Source organism: Pelobates fuscus, chromosome 3 (assembly GCF_036172605.1).
Source record: "Pelobates fuscus isolate aPelFus1 chromosome 3, aPelFus1.pri, whole genome shotgun sequence".
Classification (NCBI taxonomy): domain Eukaryota; kingdom Metazoa; phylum Chordata; class Amphibia; order Anura; family Pelobatidae; genus Pelobates; species Pelobates fuscus.
Genome location: NC_086319.1, coordinates 222,983,655 through 223,001,835, shown reverse-complemented (window position 1 = coordinate 223,001,835; position 18,181 = coordinate 222,983,655). Strand labels below are relative to the sequence as shown.

At 37.6% G+C, this 18,181-nt stretch overlaps 1 protein-coding gene across 2 annotated transcripts in view; it reads left to right on the top strand.

Moving 5' to 3' along the window:
• Nucleotides 1-13,108, top strand: part of LHFPL3 (LHFPL tetraspan subfamily member 3) — a 74,000-nt gene extending 60,892 nt beyond the window's left edge. The window contains exons 3-4 of one of the 2 annotated variants that reach the window (XM_063445439.1): nucleotides 4,519-4,545; nucleotides 12,806-13,108. In XM_063445439.1, coding sequence (XP_063301509.1) covers nucleotides 4,519-4,535 — 17 coding nt within the window. In that variant the 3' untranslated portion in view covers nucleotides 4,536-4,545; nucleotides 12,806-13,108. The remainder of the gene's footprint in view (nucleotides 1-4,518; nucleotides 4,546-12,805) is intronic. The other variant, XM_063445440.1, reaches the window with a different exon arrangement.
• The last annotated feature ends 5,073 nt before the right edge of the window (nucleotides 13,109-18,181 follow it).

Sequence of the window (18,181 nt, the reverse complement as noted above, 5' to 3'; positions counted from 1 at the left end):
TACTCTATCATGCTGTATTTAGAGGCAAATTAATGCTTTGATAAATTGTGCAGATTTCTACTCTCTTGCTCTTCATTTCCACTTCTATGGATGTGTAATTTTGCGGGCTTAGCCCAAGATATTGTCCTGCCTAGGTACTCATTAATTCTGCTTCTGGACCTACTAGCACGCCACAACATGGAACAAGCTTGCCCTAAGCAAATCACAAATCATAATCACACACTTACATCACCAAAACATTAATCTTTCCTCTCTACCCCTAGTTGTCTTTACTTTCTATGGATAACAGTTATAATGTGTGTGTATATAAATATCCAGCTGATGATAGCATTTCACAGCTTCCCATTCACCATACCCTTTATTTATTTATAAGATATTTTACCAGGATGGATACATTGAGATTTCTCTTGTTTTCAAGTATGTCCTGGGTCCACAAAACATTGCATTGATACATTAGGGTACAATAAAATACAAAAACAATATTAAAACACAATATATACAAAATTTAACATAGAACAGGTAGGAAATATATAATCAACCATGACATGTGCATTCTGTTTTGAGGTATGTAGAGAGGGATCTCTTAAAGGACTTTAGGCTTGGGGAAGATTTGAAAGTGTGCGGGAGGTCGTTCCATAATTGCGGCGCTCTGTAGGAAAAGGAGGATCGGGCTGCTTTCAGTGTTGGTACTGGATCGGAGGTTATAGGAGGTGGGAACAGCCAAGGAGAGCATTCTGCTCAGGCAGGGTGGGAGCTTCCCAGAAAAGCTCTTAAACACAAGGCTGGAAAGATGAAGGGTGCGTCTGGATTCCAGCGGCAGCCAGTTTAGTTATTTTAGCATGTCACAATGGTGGGTCCTGTAATTCCATTGTAGCACAAATCGGCAGAATGAGTTAAAAAAAGGATTGAGTTTATTAATGTGGGATTATGGTGCAGGTGCATACACTACATCCCCATAATCAATGATTGGCATCAGCATTTGCTGTACAATCTTTACCTTTACTGTAGGGCTTATGCAGGATTTGTTTCTATACAGGGCACCTAGTTTTGGATAAAGTTTAGATGCAAGTTTTTCTATGTGGAGGCCAAAAGATAGATTGGGGTCTAACAACATACCCAAGTATTTGAAAGAGTGGACTGCGGTCAGTGTGCTATTTGAATTTGTTTTGATGGATAGGTGGGACTTGTGTAATGTGTGTAACTTAGGTACTGTTCCAAAGTTCATTGTGACAGTTTTGTCAGTGTTTAGGAAGAGTTTGTTTTTTTGCAATCCACTTTTCTACCTCTGTAAACTGGTCTTGGAGCACAGCCTCACAGCAGATTTGCTTGCATAGATTACTGTGTCGTCTGCGTACACGTGTACATTTGAGGATTTGCAGACATTAGGCAGATCAGTTATAAATAATTGTAGGGGGCCGAGAATTGAATGTTGGGGAACACCACACGTGACTGGGAGAGGAAGGGATTCGCTGTCAGAAATGGACACATATTGCGAGCGATCTGATACATATAATCGAAACCAGGTTAGCGGACAATCACCAATACCTGAGTTTTGGAGTTTGTGCAGTAGAATGTCGTGATCTATTGTGTCAAAGGCCTTTGCAAAATCAAGGAAAATAGCTCCAGTTAGGTCTCCTTGTTCCATGACAGTTAGGATGCCATTGCAAACTTTTAAGATGGCAGTTGTAGTGGAGTGATTCGGGCGAAAACCCGATTGATCAGGGGTCAGATAGTTTGATTGTTGGTAGTACTCACATAGTTGCGTAATCTTAAATTTTTCTAAGATTTTGACAATAGTGGGAGCAATGATATTGGGCGATAGTTAGAAACCAAAGTAGTGTCACCACTTTTATGGATAGGCACTGCTCTCACGGTCTTCCAAAGTTTGGGTATGTATCCAGACACCAAGGATTCGTTAATTAGGGTTTAGCAATTGCTGGCGCACTGAGCTTCCTCAGCATTGCTGGGATTTAATCAGGTCCAGACTGGTTTTTCATTTTTAGATTATTACGGGGTTTTATAATGACACTAATAGGTGCAGGTCTAAAAATGAACTTGTCTGTATTGGGTCTTTGCAAATTTAGTGGGGCCTGATCCACATTTGTAGTTTCAGGTTGTGTGTCATTTATTAGGTTGGCAATCAGGGTAGTGAGTGGAGCACCCAAAAAAATTATTGTTAAATGCATTTGCTACATCTAAGGTAAACTTTATGGAGTTGTCAACATAAATAATAATGCCTCCTCCTCTCTTTGCTCTGTCATTTCTAAAACATGAAAAACCCTGTATTGCAATGGCAGAGTCTGGTATTTTAGTTATTAACCATGATTCTGAGAGCACAATGATGTTTGGTTTGTAATGGGAACACCAAGCTTGCAGTGCATCCAGTTTAGGGAGCAAGCTACGGATGTTGCAGTGCACAAAAGAGAGGCCTTTTTTAGTGGGGAGATTAGGACTAGAATTAGCTGGGGGACCAGGGTTTGACTCCATGTCATTTGCAAGGGCAAGTAACATAAAGAATAGGAATATGGATATCATTTTTGTTTGGCCATGTTGTGAGGTGGGGGTAGGAGGGCTATTTTTTATAACTCTCCACCAGCAGATAAGTTACAGCGACGGAGCAGGCCATGGCGTATGATCATTTGTTTTTCCAGTTTGAGGTGTGTGCTTATGGCAGTAGTGATGTGAACAAAATTGGATTGAGAAAAGGGTTATTAAGAATAACAGTATGGTTATATTTGGATTCATGTTAGTGGTATGAGGTGTGTAGATGAAAATGAAACACAAATAGTGAAAAACAAAAATTTAAATTTAAATCAAAGTATATAATATTGGTGTGTGATATATAGCTATTTGTAGGGAGAGAGAGTATGTCTTCTATAGGGTTAAGAGATTGGGAGGGTGTGCTGATCAGTGTTTTCACCTGTCATTTCAGGAGAATGAATGTTGTGTGGGAGACTATCTAGAAATGAGCTTGGGGTGGGTGGGCGAGGGGAAACAGTCTTCCAGAAGGCTACCTGTTGCAAATTGCAGTGGAACAGCTGATTGAGCTCTGGGTGCTTTGCTGGACTGGGTAAGTTTAAAATCAGACTGTGGAAGAGAGATATATATTAGGGTCAGATGGGCTAAGGGATGGGGGAGATGCATCTATGGACATTTGATTTAAGGGTCATTTAAGGAAAAACAAAGGGTAAGATTGAGAATTAAAGAGATAAGACAGAGGTATTTCCTCAATTACAGTCTAGATTACTATTTTCATAACCCCCATTTCAATCAAATATTATCCACATGCCATATCTCCAATCCCATACCATTTCCCCATTTGCAATCCCCGTGCAATTTCCCTTAGTCATCACTAGAAAGTAATTTTTCTCATTACACATCATACGGTTCATACCACCTCACTACCCCATCACCATGGTTCAAGAGCCACCTAGTTTAGTCTCATGGGTACTGCATGCGTAGGGCAAATTAAGCCACTAGTGCACATGTCCCAGCAGCATTGACCCTTATGTCAATGACCCAGTGTGACCAAAAACTGCCCATGTAACTTCAAATATGTGTAATTGTTACTGAGATACTATAGATCTGCAGTGAATGACTCTATTTCAATTATTTAGCGTCAGGATCTGCTACTCTTGCACAATGTCAGAGGGAAAATGTATGTTATACACTACAACAATTTGATTTATTTTGTTTTTGAAGTCAGGCCAACATACAGTGTTGAGAAAACCGCACATTAATAGATTTTCATATAAAACTAGATGTGGCTCCTGGGCTATTTCCAAGTTTTGTAATACAGTGAGTTATTATATAAATCAGAATTCTTATAGCTATTCTTATAGCTTGATGCATTACAAACAGTGACAACGGTTAAGTTTTGTAAGTTAAGAGATAGGACTACAGAAGCCTATAAATCGTATTTTAATCATTGGCTGATGCTCTAGCAAAATATATTTTAATAACAAGCATACTTTGCTGCAGTGTAGTTAAATGCTATGTCAGCTGTGAATAAAATGGTTGGTAGAGAAAAGATGACACAGTTATTGGCAAATGAACTACAAAGAACTACAGTACTGTGCAAATGTTAGCCAATAAATGTGCTCTCTTTACTCAGTTTGCTTGATTAATCTTTGCATAAATGTCATTAAACATTATAATGCACAAATCTATTGTATAATGGTATATCAATAATTTTGTTACCTATATTTTGGTATCAATATGATTTTACACCATCCATATATTCATTTCCTCTTATTAATGCACACTATATTTGAAATGGATTATAATATATGTATTATTTATTTGCTCGTTTGTATATATTTATATTTACAAAGAAATTAGCTGGTAATGTGGAATTTTACATTTTTGTCAGAATAAATTATATTGACAATGCAATACTGAGACACCCTTCGCAGGATCTGCACCAAACATTTAAGTTTTAAATCCAGTTTCCCAATATGTTTGCTTCTTCAGCATATTACAGTATTCCCTAACAAGCATATTTTCCCTTCTCTACAGATGATGGAAATGCCTAATATTTAAAAGGTATGTACTGTGTAAGGCTGGATAGAATGTGGGCATGGTACTTACATGGCCAAGCTGTGTAAAGTTTCTAAATGTGCTTTTGCCTTAACATGTTGCATGGCTTTTTGTTACCAGATTGTGTTTGGCAATGTTTAGGCAATCTGTATGTTGTGCATTTTGCAGCCACCATACACAGATAGGTAATGTCACTGCAGAACAGTTATATCCCCCATTTTAAACCATTTTACAATTTCCATCATAAGCCAAATATCAGACTAGCCCTCTAATTTAACTACAGACAAATTCATACTTTTTATTTTATAGTTGAAAAAATATGGGCCTTTAGATCTTTCCTATGGAGATACATTAAAACGTGAATATAACCCCATTCATAAAAATATAAACAGACAAAAAATGACCAGAAATTATACACAAACGTCCAGGCACACTCAAATATAGTGACAACTTTTTGTCTCCTAAGGAGGCCTTTGACAAGTCGAAGAATGATGTGACGTCCTTCATCAGAAGAACTTACAGTCTAGAAGATAATACATTTGTTAGCTACATGCGGTCAAGTGTATTTGGCTGGGCATGGTGACCTGGCTTTAGAAACATGGGTTGAGGTAACTCTACTAAAGCGGGGAGTTGCTATCCCTGGGATAAGGTTCTGTGAGTCTGTGTCTTATAGGAACCAGTGAAATATATTTAGAATCCAATCTGACTTACTTATGCAGGAAAAAGTGTGCATAGATTACTTTTAAAATATTTAAAAGTTGTTTGTAACATTTCCAGGAGCTACGATACCCTGGCCCACTTGCCTTGATAAAGACCTTACTAGTGTTTACATGTCACTCATTTTAAGAACTAAGAATTCTACAAAATAGTTTCCCTCCTAGTGTATGGAAAGTACAATAAGCATTACTATTGGGATTGACTCCTTTCGGGGGTAAGCAGAACACCCTGATTGCTGAAACTACAAATATAGTTTGTTTCATACCTCAAGACTGAAAAGAAAACCATAAAGTCTTATTCCAATTACTTTGCACTTGTGGTCTACTACCCTGTTCTTTATATGGAACTTGCTTTTCTCTACCAGGCAAAATATAGGAATAATAGTGTAAATAATATAGGATTATTGAGTGAAAATAGGACTTGCACCTCAATTTGCTGGCTGGCTTCTCTACGTTCTTGTAAGTCTCTCAATGAATATTGTACTCCCTGGGACTTGATATAAATGTAGATTTATCGATTAAGTGGATTGATCAAAGGCAAATGTACATCTTAGTAGCCCTCTTTATTTCTATGTCAGATTGTCATGAACAAACCCAACCTGATATCTTCTTTCTAGAATGCATATGAGGGGGTTACATTTTTTGGATGGATTTTAAGTGCAGCAACCTAGTGCATTTTGGTAATTAACTGCACTTTGCTTCTCTTAATTGTGATCATGTCATCTTGTTTTGGAAGATGCACACTGAGCTTTAGATTATTCCATTCAACTGTAGGCCATGCAGTGTTCTATATTCTATGAAGTGATGCCCTCCCTTACTCCTTCCAGTGGACTTTATTTCCCTCACCTCCCCTCTAGCTTCATACTCCAACTTTCAGGTTCCACTCCAAGTCTGCAAGATGAGTATTTTTTCCATGTCCATGGAACCTTTCTTTATGAAAGTACTACTCATGGCACCTTTGGCTTCCAGTATAATGGTGGCACGGGTTCTATATCTGATACATCTTGTCTGTCTACCTATGTATGTGTTTATTGTCTGATGCTTATTGGTTCACTTTCAGAGGGCTGTACAACTGAATTTGTTTCATTTAAAGGTCAGGGTTCTATGGCCTTATGTAAAAATCACTCTGGATTTCTTTTTGTTGATTTTTCATCTCATATCGGAATTATTTGGGATCTGCTATTTTTCTGAGCATGAGGGTTAAGTTTAGTAAGCAATAGTTACTTCACAATCCAATTGTTGATAGTTCCTTAAGCCAGTGCTTGACAAATTCGTGGAACCAAATCACAATGACAACACAGAAATGGGACAAGGCACTGAGCATTTTTATCCTTGCAATTGATGGAGATGAAATGTTAAAAAGCTAAAAATCCAAGTGTACAACAAGAGCACTTAAAAAAATAAAATAATATAATAGACTTATATTCTAGAATTCTTAAAGGGAAACTAGTGCTAAGAATACAAAGGTGTATTACTAGCACTATAGTGCCCGTGCCCTCTCCCTGCCCCCGTAGCTCTGTAAGGGTTAAAAACCCTTTTGTCACTTACCTGATTCCAGGACCTGGGTCCCTTGGCACTGGGCCAGGCTCCGCTTCCTTTTCTCCGTAGCCAAGATCAGCCGGTGGGGGCTGATGCGCAGCGAGCACTGCAATCACATAAGTACTTCCCCATAGGAAATCATTGAATCAATGCTATCATATATGGTTTCAGCGAATGCTGGATGTCCTCATGCAAAGCGTGAAGATGTCCAGCGTCAGTTAGGATTCGGAAGTCGCCACTAAAGGTGGAGTTAACCCTCAATGGTATTTATTGCAATTTCTCAATAACTGTAAAAATTACAATTGCACTGCACCCAGACCACTTCAATGAGATGTCCCTTTAAGCTGCTCCCCACACTGTTTGTGTATCCTTGTTACATACACCTAAAACAAAAATGTTTATCAGTAGAGCGCTTCACCCATCCTAACTATACAAATATATTAAAAATACCAAAACTTGAATTGCATAGTATTTCCAAATGTCAAAAATCCTAAAAGTGTTACTTTCGTATCCCTATAAAATTAAGTGAACGACAACTTCAACAAAGTGCTAAATTGCCACAGTAAAGACAACTGTACAAAGAATCTGATTACATAATCAATACAAGTAATTATATAGGTATTTTTATATAAATCCTTTTGTATGCCCACTCACATTTTACAGAGCCCAGAAATGGTTCTGTACTATATGCAGTGGAGTCAGTCAAATGCGATTCCCTCTCTCCAATTTACTGCAACACTGCTTTACCGAATTGGGAGAATGAAAATGTGGAAGAAAGAAAATATAGTGCAACACTGTAGAGTTATCTTACAAAAAATGAGTAGTGGTAGAGGATTCACCCATTGGTACCAGAACCTCTTAAGATCAGCTCACTCATAGTTCGGTGTCCATTATAGAGGTGACGCCCTACCTCCCATGTGCTGTTCCTACTATGTCTATAGAAAGAAACTTGGCTCCTAATCCAGTAGTATATATTATAAAAAGATGCACATTTATTTGGTATAACAACTCTTTAAAAGCAGTAAAAGTAATCATTTACTGAAATGTTAATATAGGAAGAAAATAATATTAAAGGATGTATTATCACTTTCACTCTTAGGTAGTTGAAGTTGATCTGTTGTTGCTTACAATAATTGCTTGTTACCTAGACTGGTGCGACTCTAGCATGAAACAGCAAGGGCCGCTATGTGGTTCATATTAGTAGATGGTGTGCTTATTTTTATATTTTTTGTCAATCTGTTTTTATTTGAGGCATAGTTGTTACAGTATAGATATGAGAAAAAAAGAGTTATATCACTTGCATACAAAATCATATTAGAACAGATATACATAACATGCTATACTCTGCATTATACAGCCTCTTTTCTTTTTTTTAAGTAGGAGTTTTTCCCTGATTGTTTAGCCAGAATCGTGAACAAGCCATAAAATTGCACTGAACATGTGTAGTGTAATGCGTCATGAGAAAAATAATACAAGTTAATGCAAGATAAGTCTGTTAAGTTAATTCAGTAGAGCAAATTGGTTGGCAGTTGTTAATGCAAGGGTAACATCGGTGTGCTTATTTTATATTGTCAAGGCTACAAATGATCATGAACATCAACTTCAACTTTAAATTAATTTCCAATTGTTCTACCATATACGAAAAAACAGTAGTGCTCAAGCCAGATTAAATATTGGGTGGTGTATATATTTATCTTGTATTTAGAAATAAAATTTCCACTTTCACTTGTTAAGAAGTATTTTAATCATGTAATGCTGTACATTATATCCAATATTATCCAAATAACTCCAGTATTCCTGCCGGGTTCACTCGCACCTCCACACAGATTTAGCGTTGCCAAAATGTATTTTTTATGATATGTGTACTTTTTTCAATACTTTAAATATGGGTAACTAATACCTAATAGAAGATTCCATTAATAGGACACAGGGATTTGTGAAAAGCACCATGCTCCAGAAAAGTGTAAGCAATATAATTACTATTATGTGATGAGAGGATGAAAGATCCTCTATATATCCGTTTTCTGATAGGGATACTTCAAGCTATAGCTGTCCCAGAATTTATTTATTATATAGATAATATATTAATGGTAAATCCTAAGCAACATAACCACTACAGCTCACTGTGCCCTAGCACCATCTCCTGGGAGCATCCCTTCCTTGGCCACATTGATAATGAGCTCTAGAGCCTACCAGAGCCTAACACTATGATGTATATGCCATAATAATCTCCACATGTAGACAGCTATTGCAAACGTCCTCAGGTAGTGTCATCAGAGTTAACATAAGAGAATGGAGGTTCTAAATCTGTTTGAGAAAGTGTGTAGATTGTTAGGTTTCTATGTTAGTCCATACATGTTAATGATTGTGAGTTTGAACTTTTGATAAATGTTCATGCAAGTTTCATAATGTGATGGAAGTGTGTTTTGGGATAGGTGGAAGAATGCATATGTGTAATTATCAAGACGAGTGTTTGGTAGATTAGAGCAAATGCTTGAGTAATCAGCTGTGAGAGTGTGCAGACTGTGTATGCCAGTTGTGTGTAAGTATATGGCATTATGTAAATATATTTGTAAGGGGGGAGATTGTTGATTTGTGAAGGTGGTGTCAGAATTACACATCAACAGAAACCCAAGGCTCAACACTGGGAGGGGGTAAGCAGCAGAATGATAAAAATTAAATAATGGGTAAAAGGATCGGTTTTGGTGTAGCAATGGGAAAGGGAAACCAATAACAGGAAGATAGAAAGAGATAAAGCATATCATTATGACAGAGAAAATGTAACAATTTAAAGACAGCAGTGGAAAAGAAGGCAGGCACTTGGTGTAGGGGGAGGAGCAGTGGGAGATAGCAAAGAGAACTGAAAAAGAATGGGGGAGCATGGAAGAGAGACAAAAGAAAATGGTGAGATATAGAAGAGTGAGGACAATGGGGGTATCAAAAAAGATGTCCATGCTGGAGTGTAGAGAAGGATGAAAGACAATAAAAGACGGAAGGGGGCATCAGGAACAAGAGTGAGAGGATATAGAGAAGTAATGCAGAGAGACTGTCACGGTGCCTGTCACAGAGTGGCCTGGGATCTGGTGGGCGCATCTCGCTGTGGTGGCATTCCCACATGGCAATGGGAATGCCGTCGATTACTTACCTCCTCCTGTGGCGCCCCCGCTGGCCTCACTCCCAGCACAGTCTCGGAGTTGACAGGCGCCCCTCTTCTCACACAGCGGCCGGGTCTTAAAACATTAGAGACGCCAGCCACTGCAAGTCAAAACCTTTTAAGGTTCTTAGTTAACCCCTTGGTCCCTAACCACTGGGAACGTGTGTGTGACGTCACACACACACTTTCCACTGTCACATGCTCCTCTATAACCAAACAAAGAGCACCTTAGGCTATTTAAACCTTTTTTGTCCATTTCTCAGTGACCTGTCATGCTTTCCTTTGTGGTTATCCGAGAGCGTGTTTCTGGTATTGATTATTGTGTATTTTGACCTTGACTTGTTGATTGACTATTCTGATTTCTGTATCTATTGGACTTTGGCTTGTTTCCTAACTATTCTGATTTCTTTATTCCTTGACCTTTGGTTTTTCCTATCGTTTACCTATTCTCTATATTCCTGACCCTCAGCCTGTCTTGTATTTTTCTTTTTATTTGTTAAATCCGGCCGTTCTAAGGCCCGGTAATACGCCGTAAGGTTATCTTTAATTTTTTCCTTAAGTTCTGCGTGTTGGGCATATTGGTGTATCCTGATAGAGACTTGCGAAAGCAATGAAATGGGACATAGAGTGTGGAAAAAGGAGAGACATCAGTGGGAAATTACAAAATGAGAAGATGATGAATGAAACCTAAGACCAGAGGTGAACATTCAAGGAGACTGAGATGATTATGGGTAAAAGACGAATGGACTGTGGAGTAGAAACTATGGAATTTAGGAAAGAGTCCTGGGCAATGAGTTATAGATTTTTAAGCCAAGTGAAATGAGGGTCAGAGTCTTGTGAATTTGTAGTAACAGACCCTGAGGTCTGAGGGTAAAACACAGTTGGTCTAAAACTGTAAATACACAGCGATCCACCATTTTGTTTTCTAAAGTCTGAAAGAGAGCCTCATACTCAGACATTGGGAACCACAAGTATAGTGGCATGGACATGGCTACCATAAGCCTGACAAAGCAACAATGTTGCATGAAACGGATCCCCTATACTCCAACTGAGTACATCCGTGAAGAATCTCACAAGTCCCAAGCGCTGTAGTGATTATAAGTGTGAATATAGCTCCCAATCCCCCAAACATGAGCCTAGACTTCATGAAGGGGTAAGACGATCTGTTTAATCCAGGCTCAATGGCCTGCTTTTATACATTTCTGAGTCACAGCAAACACGCCAAGGACACTCCCACACAAAACAGAGATAATTGAGTTAGGAACTGTACAAACTCAATTATCTCCAGGCAGAGAAAACACAATTCATAAAAACTCCTCAAAATACATGAAAACCCTACAAAAGTTACATCCCCTAATAGCCCCGATCTGGTGACCAACATATCCAAAAGTCACCCAAATCGGTTCAGGGTTTCGAGATTTCCATGGAAGTCAATTATTTGACTGACCGTGCACATGGTTCTATGCCCAAAACAGTTCCATGAAATCAGGGCTAGCGGTTGGTCAACTTTAGTAACATAAAAACAAAGTTTAAACGGATTCCCGAACTGAGGAAGAGAATGGTTCCTGGGAAGGCAAAATAGGGGATTTGTCACATAGCTTCCCCCTAGTTCCATGGGACAGCATACCTGTCTGGACATCCCCAAGCCAACGTGTTGGGGTCTAGTCTAGTTGGTTATTTTTCTAACTCCGGAAAGTGCCGACCCAGGGCAAGCCACTAATGGTGGTTGGGGAGATTTAACTCCCGAACATGGTCTTTGTATATGGCCCATAGTCAGTGGGCAGGAGGCTAGTGTCCACACTCCTCCAGGAGCCCATGGCGAACATCCAGGCAGAGAGGCGTTCGTCGCATATCTCCCCCCTCCTGGGGAGACTAACCAGTCTGGTGTATTTTCCCAGACTGTGCTGTTCTCCAGAAAGTCTCCTGCCACACACACCCAGCTGTAACTTCGGGGTCTTTTTGGGCAGGGCAACAGCTAGAATCTGCTCCTGCGTCATCGTTTGGTTGCTGGAGGGGAAGGGGGCAATTCTCAGGGCTATACAGAGCCATTGGGGAGGGAAACAGAGGGCTCCATATCCCAGACACTTGCTCTGCTGAAGGGGCAAAATCAGGGTGACTTGGGCTCCCATACTAGGGGGTTGGGGATCCGGGCCGACTGCCCAGCATCCCTGTACTCCATGGGTGGAGCCCACGGTTCCATCCACCTCTTCCGTGCCAAAAGCTTCAAGGACTGGTGGGCAGAGACCAGGGATGCTTTGCTCTGAACTAGGAAGACTCTCCCCCCCTTGAGCTTGAGACTGCTCCACGTGCCAGAGATCTCGCCGTACGCTTTCTTTCCATACCAGCTGATCTAACTTCTAACATCTTAACCATTATCACAAAAATATCACACTATTCATTTCATTGTTTGTTGCATGTATTTAGAAGTAGATCTCTATTTCTATATTCTCACCGTAATCATTTGTTTTACAACAACTACTATCTAGGCGTTGATTAACTAATGGGAAGATTACATAGCATGTGCAGCAACTACAAAACAAATGGTACTTCACTGATTTAGTTAAAAAAAAAATCAGCTAAAGTAGTTATTTACACTACTCATCCTTTAATAGTCAATCTTTGTGGGATAGTCTGTATTGATTGTTTTTTACAGGATAAAATTCTCACAAAATAAAATCATAAATTGTAAAAAATAAACTGTCTGTCTTTACAGTGTTGAATGTTGAAATACAGGTTTTTGCAAGTGCTGTCCACGCTTGTCTGCTGTTTAGTAGTGCTGATAACAGTTTATCTTGATATTGCAATGTTCTGAATAATATCCTATGCAAATAATTTCCCTTTCTATTTTTTCCTACAGTTTTGCTGAGTTAATATTCCGAAATCCAAGCACAAATGAGAAGGAATAATAACTGTTGTACATCATCATTATGTGTTAAGAAGACTTCAATGTACAAGAACAATGCTGAACCGAGCAGTGTTTCAGAAGTTAACTAGCAAAATGAGTTTAGAAGACACGAATATACTGTTCTGCATCCAACTAAATTAAATGTCATTTCAATAGAACTGTTTTCTATTCAGATGATACTTGTGGGTACCTCAAAATAGTGGGTCTTTATAAAGTAGTTGATCTATAATAGCTGAAAATCAATTGTTCTTTTTTTTTTTTTGTTGTTGTGTTTTTTTTTTTTTTAAATATATATATATATATAATATACACACACACACAGTATTCTTAGATCAATGATTGTGCCAGTTTAAAGAGAGCTATTACATACAGAAGAAATCTATAAAATCATGATATTGAAGTTATATTTTGCACTGATTGATTTCAGAAAAGTCATAGTGTTATCATGGGTGCAACCACTATTTTATTTATACACTGTACATATTTAATAAAGTTACAATTTGAGTAGTTTACATTCAGAGTATTACATGACATAACGTTTTTAGAAAAACACACACAGCTCTTCCCATTTTAATGTAGTTTTATACATTACTATAAATATTCATACACATATAATTCTCTTACAGAGCTGCTCTAAGCCAGCTTTAATTGCTCGACTTGTACATTATTGCAGCGTATTCTGTCCTCAGTCCCTAGTAACATCAGTTTGGATTAACGATAAATTAACAGAGCTTAGAAAACATGGCTGCTCACATGGGAGAGAGATTCAGGAAGAGAGAAATAATTTAATTGCCTTTTTACTTACTAATATTAGCCAATTGTTTTAAAATGAGATTTGTCTTATACTAATGTCAAAGGTGAGAATTGTACTTTTTCTAAGCAACTGATTAGAGTTGTGTGCGTTCTGTCGGCATGTGAATAGGTCATCTGTAGCTCTTTCTTACATTCTGAAGAGAATGTATGAATTTAGCCAGTCAATGTGTACATCCAGTCTCTGCACTGGCATTAAACAATGTCCGTATGCATCATGAATGAAAAAAACATAACACTGGTTAATGAAGCTTCTATGAGTACAGAGAAATCTCTGGATGAAGGATTCAATGGATGTTGGTTTTGAAATCACAATGAAGGATCCAAGGTGTGGAAATAAGGGGGAAATAGTGATAGCCAGGTGTACTTGAGCCAGTTTCATATGTTGCCAAATCTGCATTCTAGGAATCAGACAAAAACTACATTACCTGTATTTTCAAGTGGATAAACCTTCTCGAAATATGGAGTCTGTGTCCTTAAATAAAGTAATAATAACTGTATTGTGATGTGGGATATATTATGCTTTTTCTCCTCAAAAGGAGACTATTCTTTTTCAGACAAAAACCTCTTCTGTGGTGGAAGAATAAAATTAATTTGCTACAAATATTTGTATAGTCTTAATGTGAAATATTAATCAAGGCAGGCTAGAGTGAATGATTAATTAACACAGCAGTCCATATTAAATAATAAAGAAAGTGCTGTGCTTCCTTTGGAAATCATTGGATAACGTGCAAGAGCATGTAAATGTGAATACTTTACGGAGTCTTATAGTTGCACAGAGTTTAGTAAAAGGATGTTGTTGCTCTGACAGCTCACACGTTTTGTTAGCAGTCCAAAAATAAGTGAAGGGAGGCTGGGCAGACAGCTAACAGGGCGTTTGAGAACACATCAGAGGCTAAATTCAGTATGTTAAGTAACTACTTCTGAGCTATGGAAGTAGTAGTATCTTGTCTCGTTAGTTGAAAATGACCAAACTGAACAAGAAAATGGACATTAGTGGTTATATCGATAAAACAGCCCAGGAAATGAAATCCAACTCTTTTTTGCCTAGAAGGATCATATAGCATATGATTAAATATGTATTTTGCAAGTATTATTTGAAAACTGTGCCATAGCATTTGTAAGAATTTTCCAATGGTGGGCCTATGTTTACAATAACAAATATAATTACTTGTAGTTTTTTTCAACGTCTTCATGATGAGGCTTGGGCAAATTGCCTTGTAATGTGACAGTCTAGCCATGCCACCTTGTCATGAATGGGAATAACCAAAACTCCTTATAATTATGATAAAATGTTAAACCAACACCAGCTGTTGCATTGTAAATGATTGTTATACAGTGTTCTTACACAGGGTACCTACCGCATGTATTTGTAAATGGATCGTGTACAGAATTAAGGATGCAGCTTACTAGGACGGTGAGCTGAATGGCCTAGATCAGGCTTCCCCAAACTCCGGCCCTCCAGATGTTGCTGAACTACAACTCCCATAATTCTATGAATGAAATAGATAGGCTGAGAATCATGGAAGTTGTAGTTCAGCAACATCTGGAGGGCCGCAGTTTGGGGAAGCCTGGCCTAGATTTTAATTACAGAGGTTTTGGGAAGGAACACCAAAGCCAGTGTTTGCCCAAGTCAACAACAACTGTTGTACTGTATACATTGCTAAATAAGATATATAAAGAGTATATAGGGATATGGTATCAAAAAGACTTTATTGTATATCATGAATGTTGTATGGGTCTTTGATTCATAAAAATAATTATTTTAAGTAGTTTTATCTGAAAGGTTGTGTGTGTTAATACATTGTTAACATGTTATAAAGAGATATTCCCATATTGGTGACAAAGACATTTTAGTGCAGTATACCAGTTAGATCTGCTTAACTTTCCCTTTTTTAGCGAAAGGGTGTAAACGAATGATCAATGTAATTAGCTATTGAAATTAGTATACAAAATATTTTTTATTAAAATAATATAAAAGAAACTGTTTTAATTGGATCTGTCACCAAGATGCACCTTTATGTTAATTAAGCTTAAACATTTACACTCATCTTAATTATTATTTTTTACCAATAAAACTCAACATTCATGACAGTGAGATTCAAACACAAAATGGCAAAGTTGTGAAAGTAGAAGTAATGTGGAATATTTTCAGATCATCAGTTTTAAATTTAATTTAACAATTTGTTCTTCAAATCACTATAAATCACTCATTAGTAAACATAAATAACATAATTAATTGCTCCGCCACCACAAAATATTTGCCAGCATGTTTACCAAATTATTGATTAAACTATAAAAACAATTTGGAAAAACTCTCTGCTTACACTTAGTATTGATCCAGGAGAGCGGGGAAGTGTTTCCAACAGTAGTTACTGTACATTGCCAGTTAGTAGGCATGGGGTACTAAGCACAGTCCCCAAAATACACTAGTGGTCCAGGTTTAGTATGCTTATAAGAACAGATTTGGGAATGACTAAATTCTGCACTGCTGGTCTAGACTAGACAATTGGGTTGGGAACAGCTGGGGTAGACAAACTATTTATTACATATTGTGTGCACTGCATCGCCTTTGATTGTGTCCTACTTCTGGAATGGTACAGATTATCTAGCCATGTTTATTAGCATGCTGAGTTTTATGGTAGGTATTTTAAAATTATTACTAAATATACCTACCAAACAATAAAAAAAAAAAAAAAAGTGTCGAACCAATAAACATTGCACCCAGCAAATGTTTTATTTTGTGTCAATTAATATAAAGTAGTATCTGGTGACATGTCTTCTTTCTGTGTGGACAATTGGATTGTACATGTTCTGAAATGGAAATATAGGTTGTTTTAGCTGCCCTTGATACCATTTGTAGATACAGGAAACTTCTTTCTGATCCAATAAAATCATTCAAATGTGTAATAGAGATGTTTGTATTTTTTCCATGTGCTCAAAAATCTAAAGTGAGAATTTAAAGTGAATTTCGAAGTTAAGGTGGAAGTAGCCTAAATGAGAGCATTCATCCAGTTTGGATATTTTGACTTTAAATGTTAAAATCACTTTGCTTTCACTGTGAATTCTCACTTTAGTGAATAACCCTGCATATGATCTCTTGTTTGCAAAAACCTGATTTTAAATCTGTCCATATTTGTTAACTCCATGACGCCGTTATTGCATGCTATGCTGTTCTGTAACAGGAGGACTTTAACACCGTTAGGGCTGCATAACGCGCCTCAACAATCTAGCCCTCGCTCTGGTCGCTGTCTAGGGTTCTGCCTGCCAACCACGTGCATTGAGTTACAGCGATCTGATAAAATATATATATATATATACACACACACACACACACACACAAAATACACAATCCAGCGCTCTCGCTTATTCACTAAACAATGATTTAAAATCTCTAGCTTTATATAAAAACACCTCATCTAGGCAAAAGATAATGGGTTGTGGCAGGCTTATGCAATATCTGATCATATAGTCTAACTAAACCCCCATTATTTTTTGAGGTGTTTTTTAAATAAAGCTATTACAATCGCGAAGATTTGAAATCATTGTTTAGTGAATAAGCGAGTGCGCTGGATTGTGTATTTTGTATATTTTGGCCCCAGCAGCACCCTATGATGTATGCATGTTCAGGTGAGTGCAGCCCTCTTGGTTATATATATATACATAACCCTTTCATTACTGATCACATTCTTAACCATATGATTAGTCAGAAGCACTTTCCAATTTTGCAATAAATTAGGAAAATAAAAATCCTTCTTGACCCCAGAATGGGAGTCAGATAATTCCTTGTATCAAGAAGGTATTACCCCCAAAATGTTAAATTATATCCCTCACTATCATGTTATTGCAAGTATTTACCCAATTGCTGTTTAAACATCTGTATAGACTCTGATAAAACCACCTCTTCAGGCAAAGGTCTCTACATTCTTGTTCTTAATGTGAAAACCCTTACCTCTGCCTTAGACTAAATCTCCTTTCTTCCAGTCTAAATGCATGACCTCGTGTCCTATGTATAGTCATGTTTATGAATAGATTTCCGGACAATAGTTTGTATTGGCCCTTAATTTATTTGTATAATTATATAAAATCCCCTCTGAGGAGCCGTTTTTGCTAACTAAATAGATTTAAATTCGTTAACCTTTCTTCATAGCTAAAAATGATCCATTAGTTTTGTTAATTTTGCAGCCCATCTGTGAACCTTTTCTAGTGCTATTAATATCCATAATATCCTTCTTTAGAACAGGTGCTCAAAGTTACACAGCATATTCACGGTGTGGTCCTACTATTGATTTATAAAGAGGCAAAATTATATTTTCATCCTGCGAATAATGGCCCTACTTATACATGACAATACCTTACTGGCTTTAGCAACTGCGGATTAACATTGCACATTGTTGCCTAGTTTATTGTCTATAACAATTCCCAAATCGTTCTCATGTGTTGTTATGCCTAATTCACTACCATTTATTTTATATATTTTTTTTCGTCCCCCCTCCCTGCTTGATATATGGCAGGGAG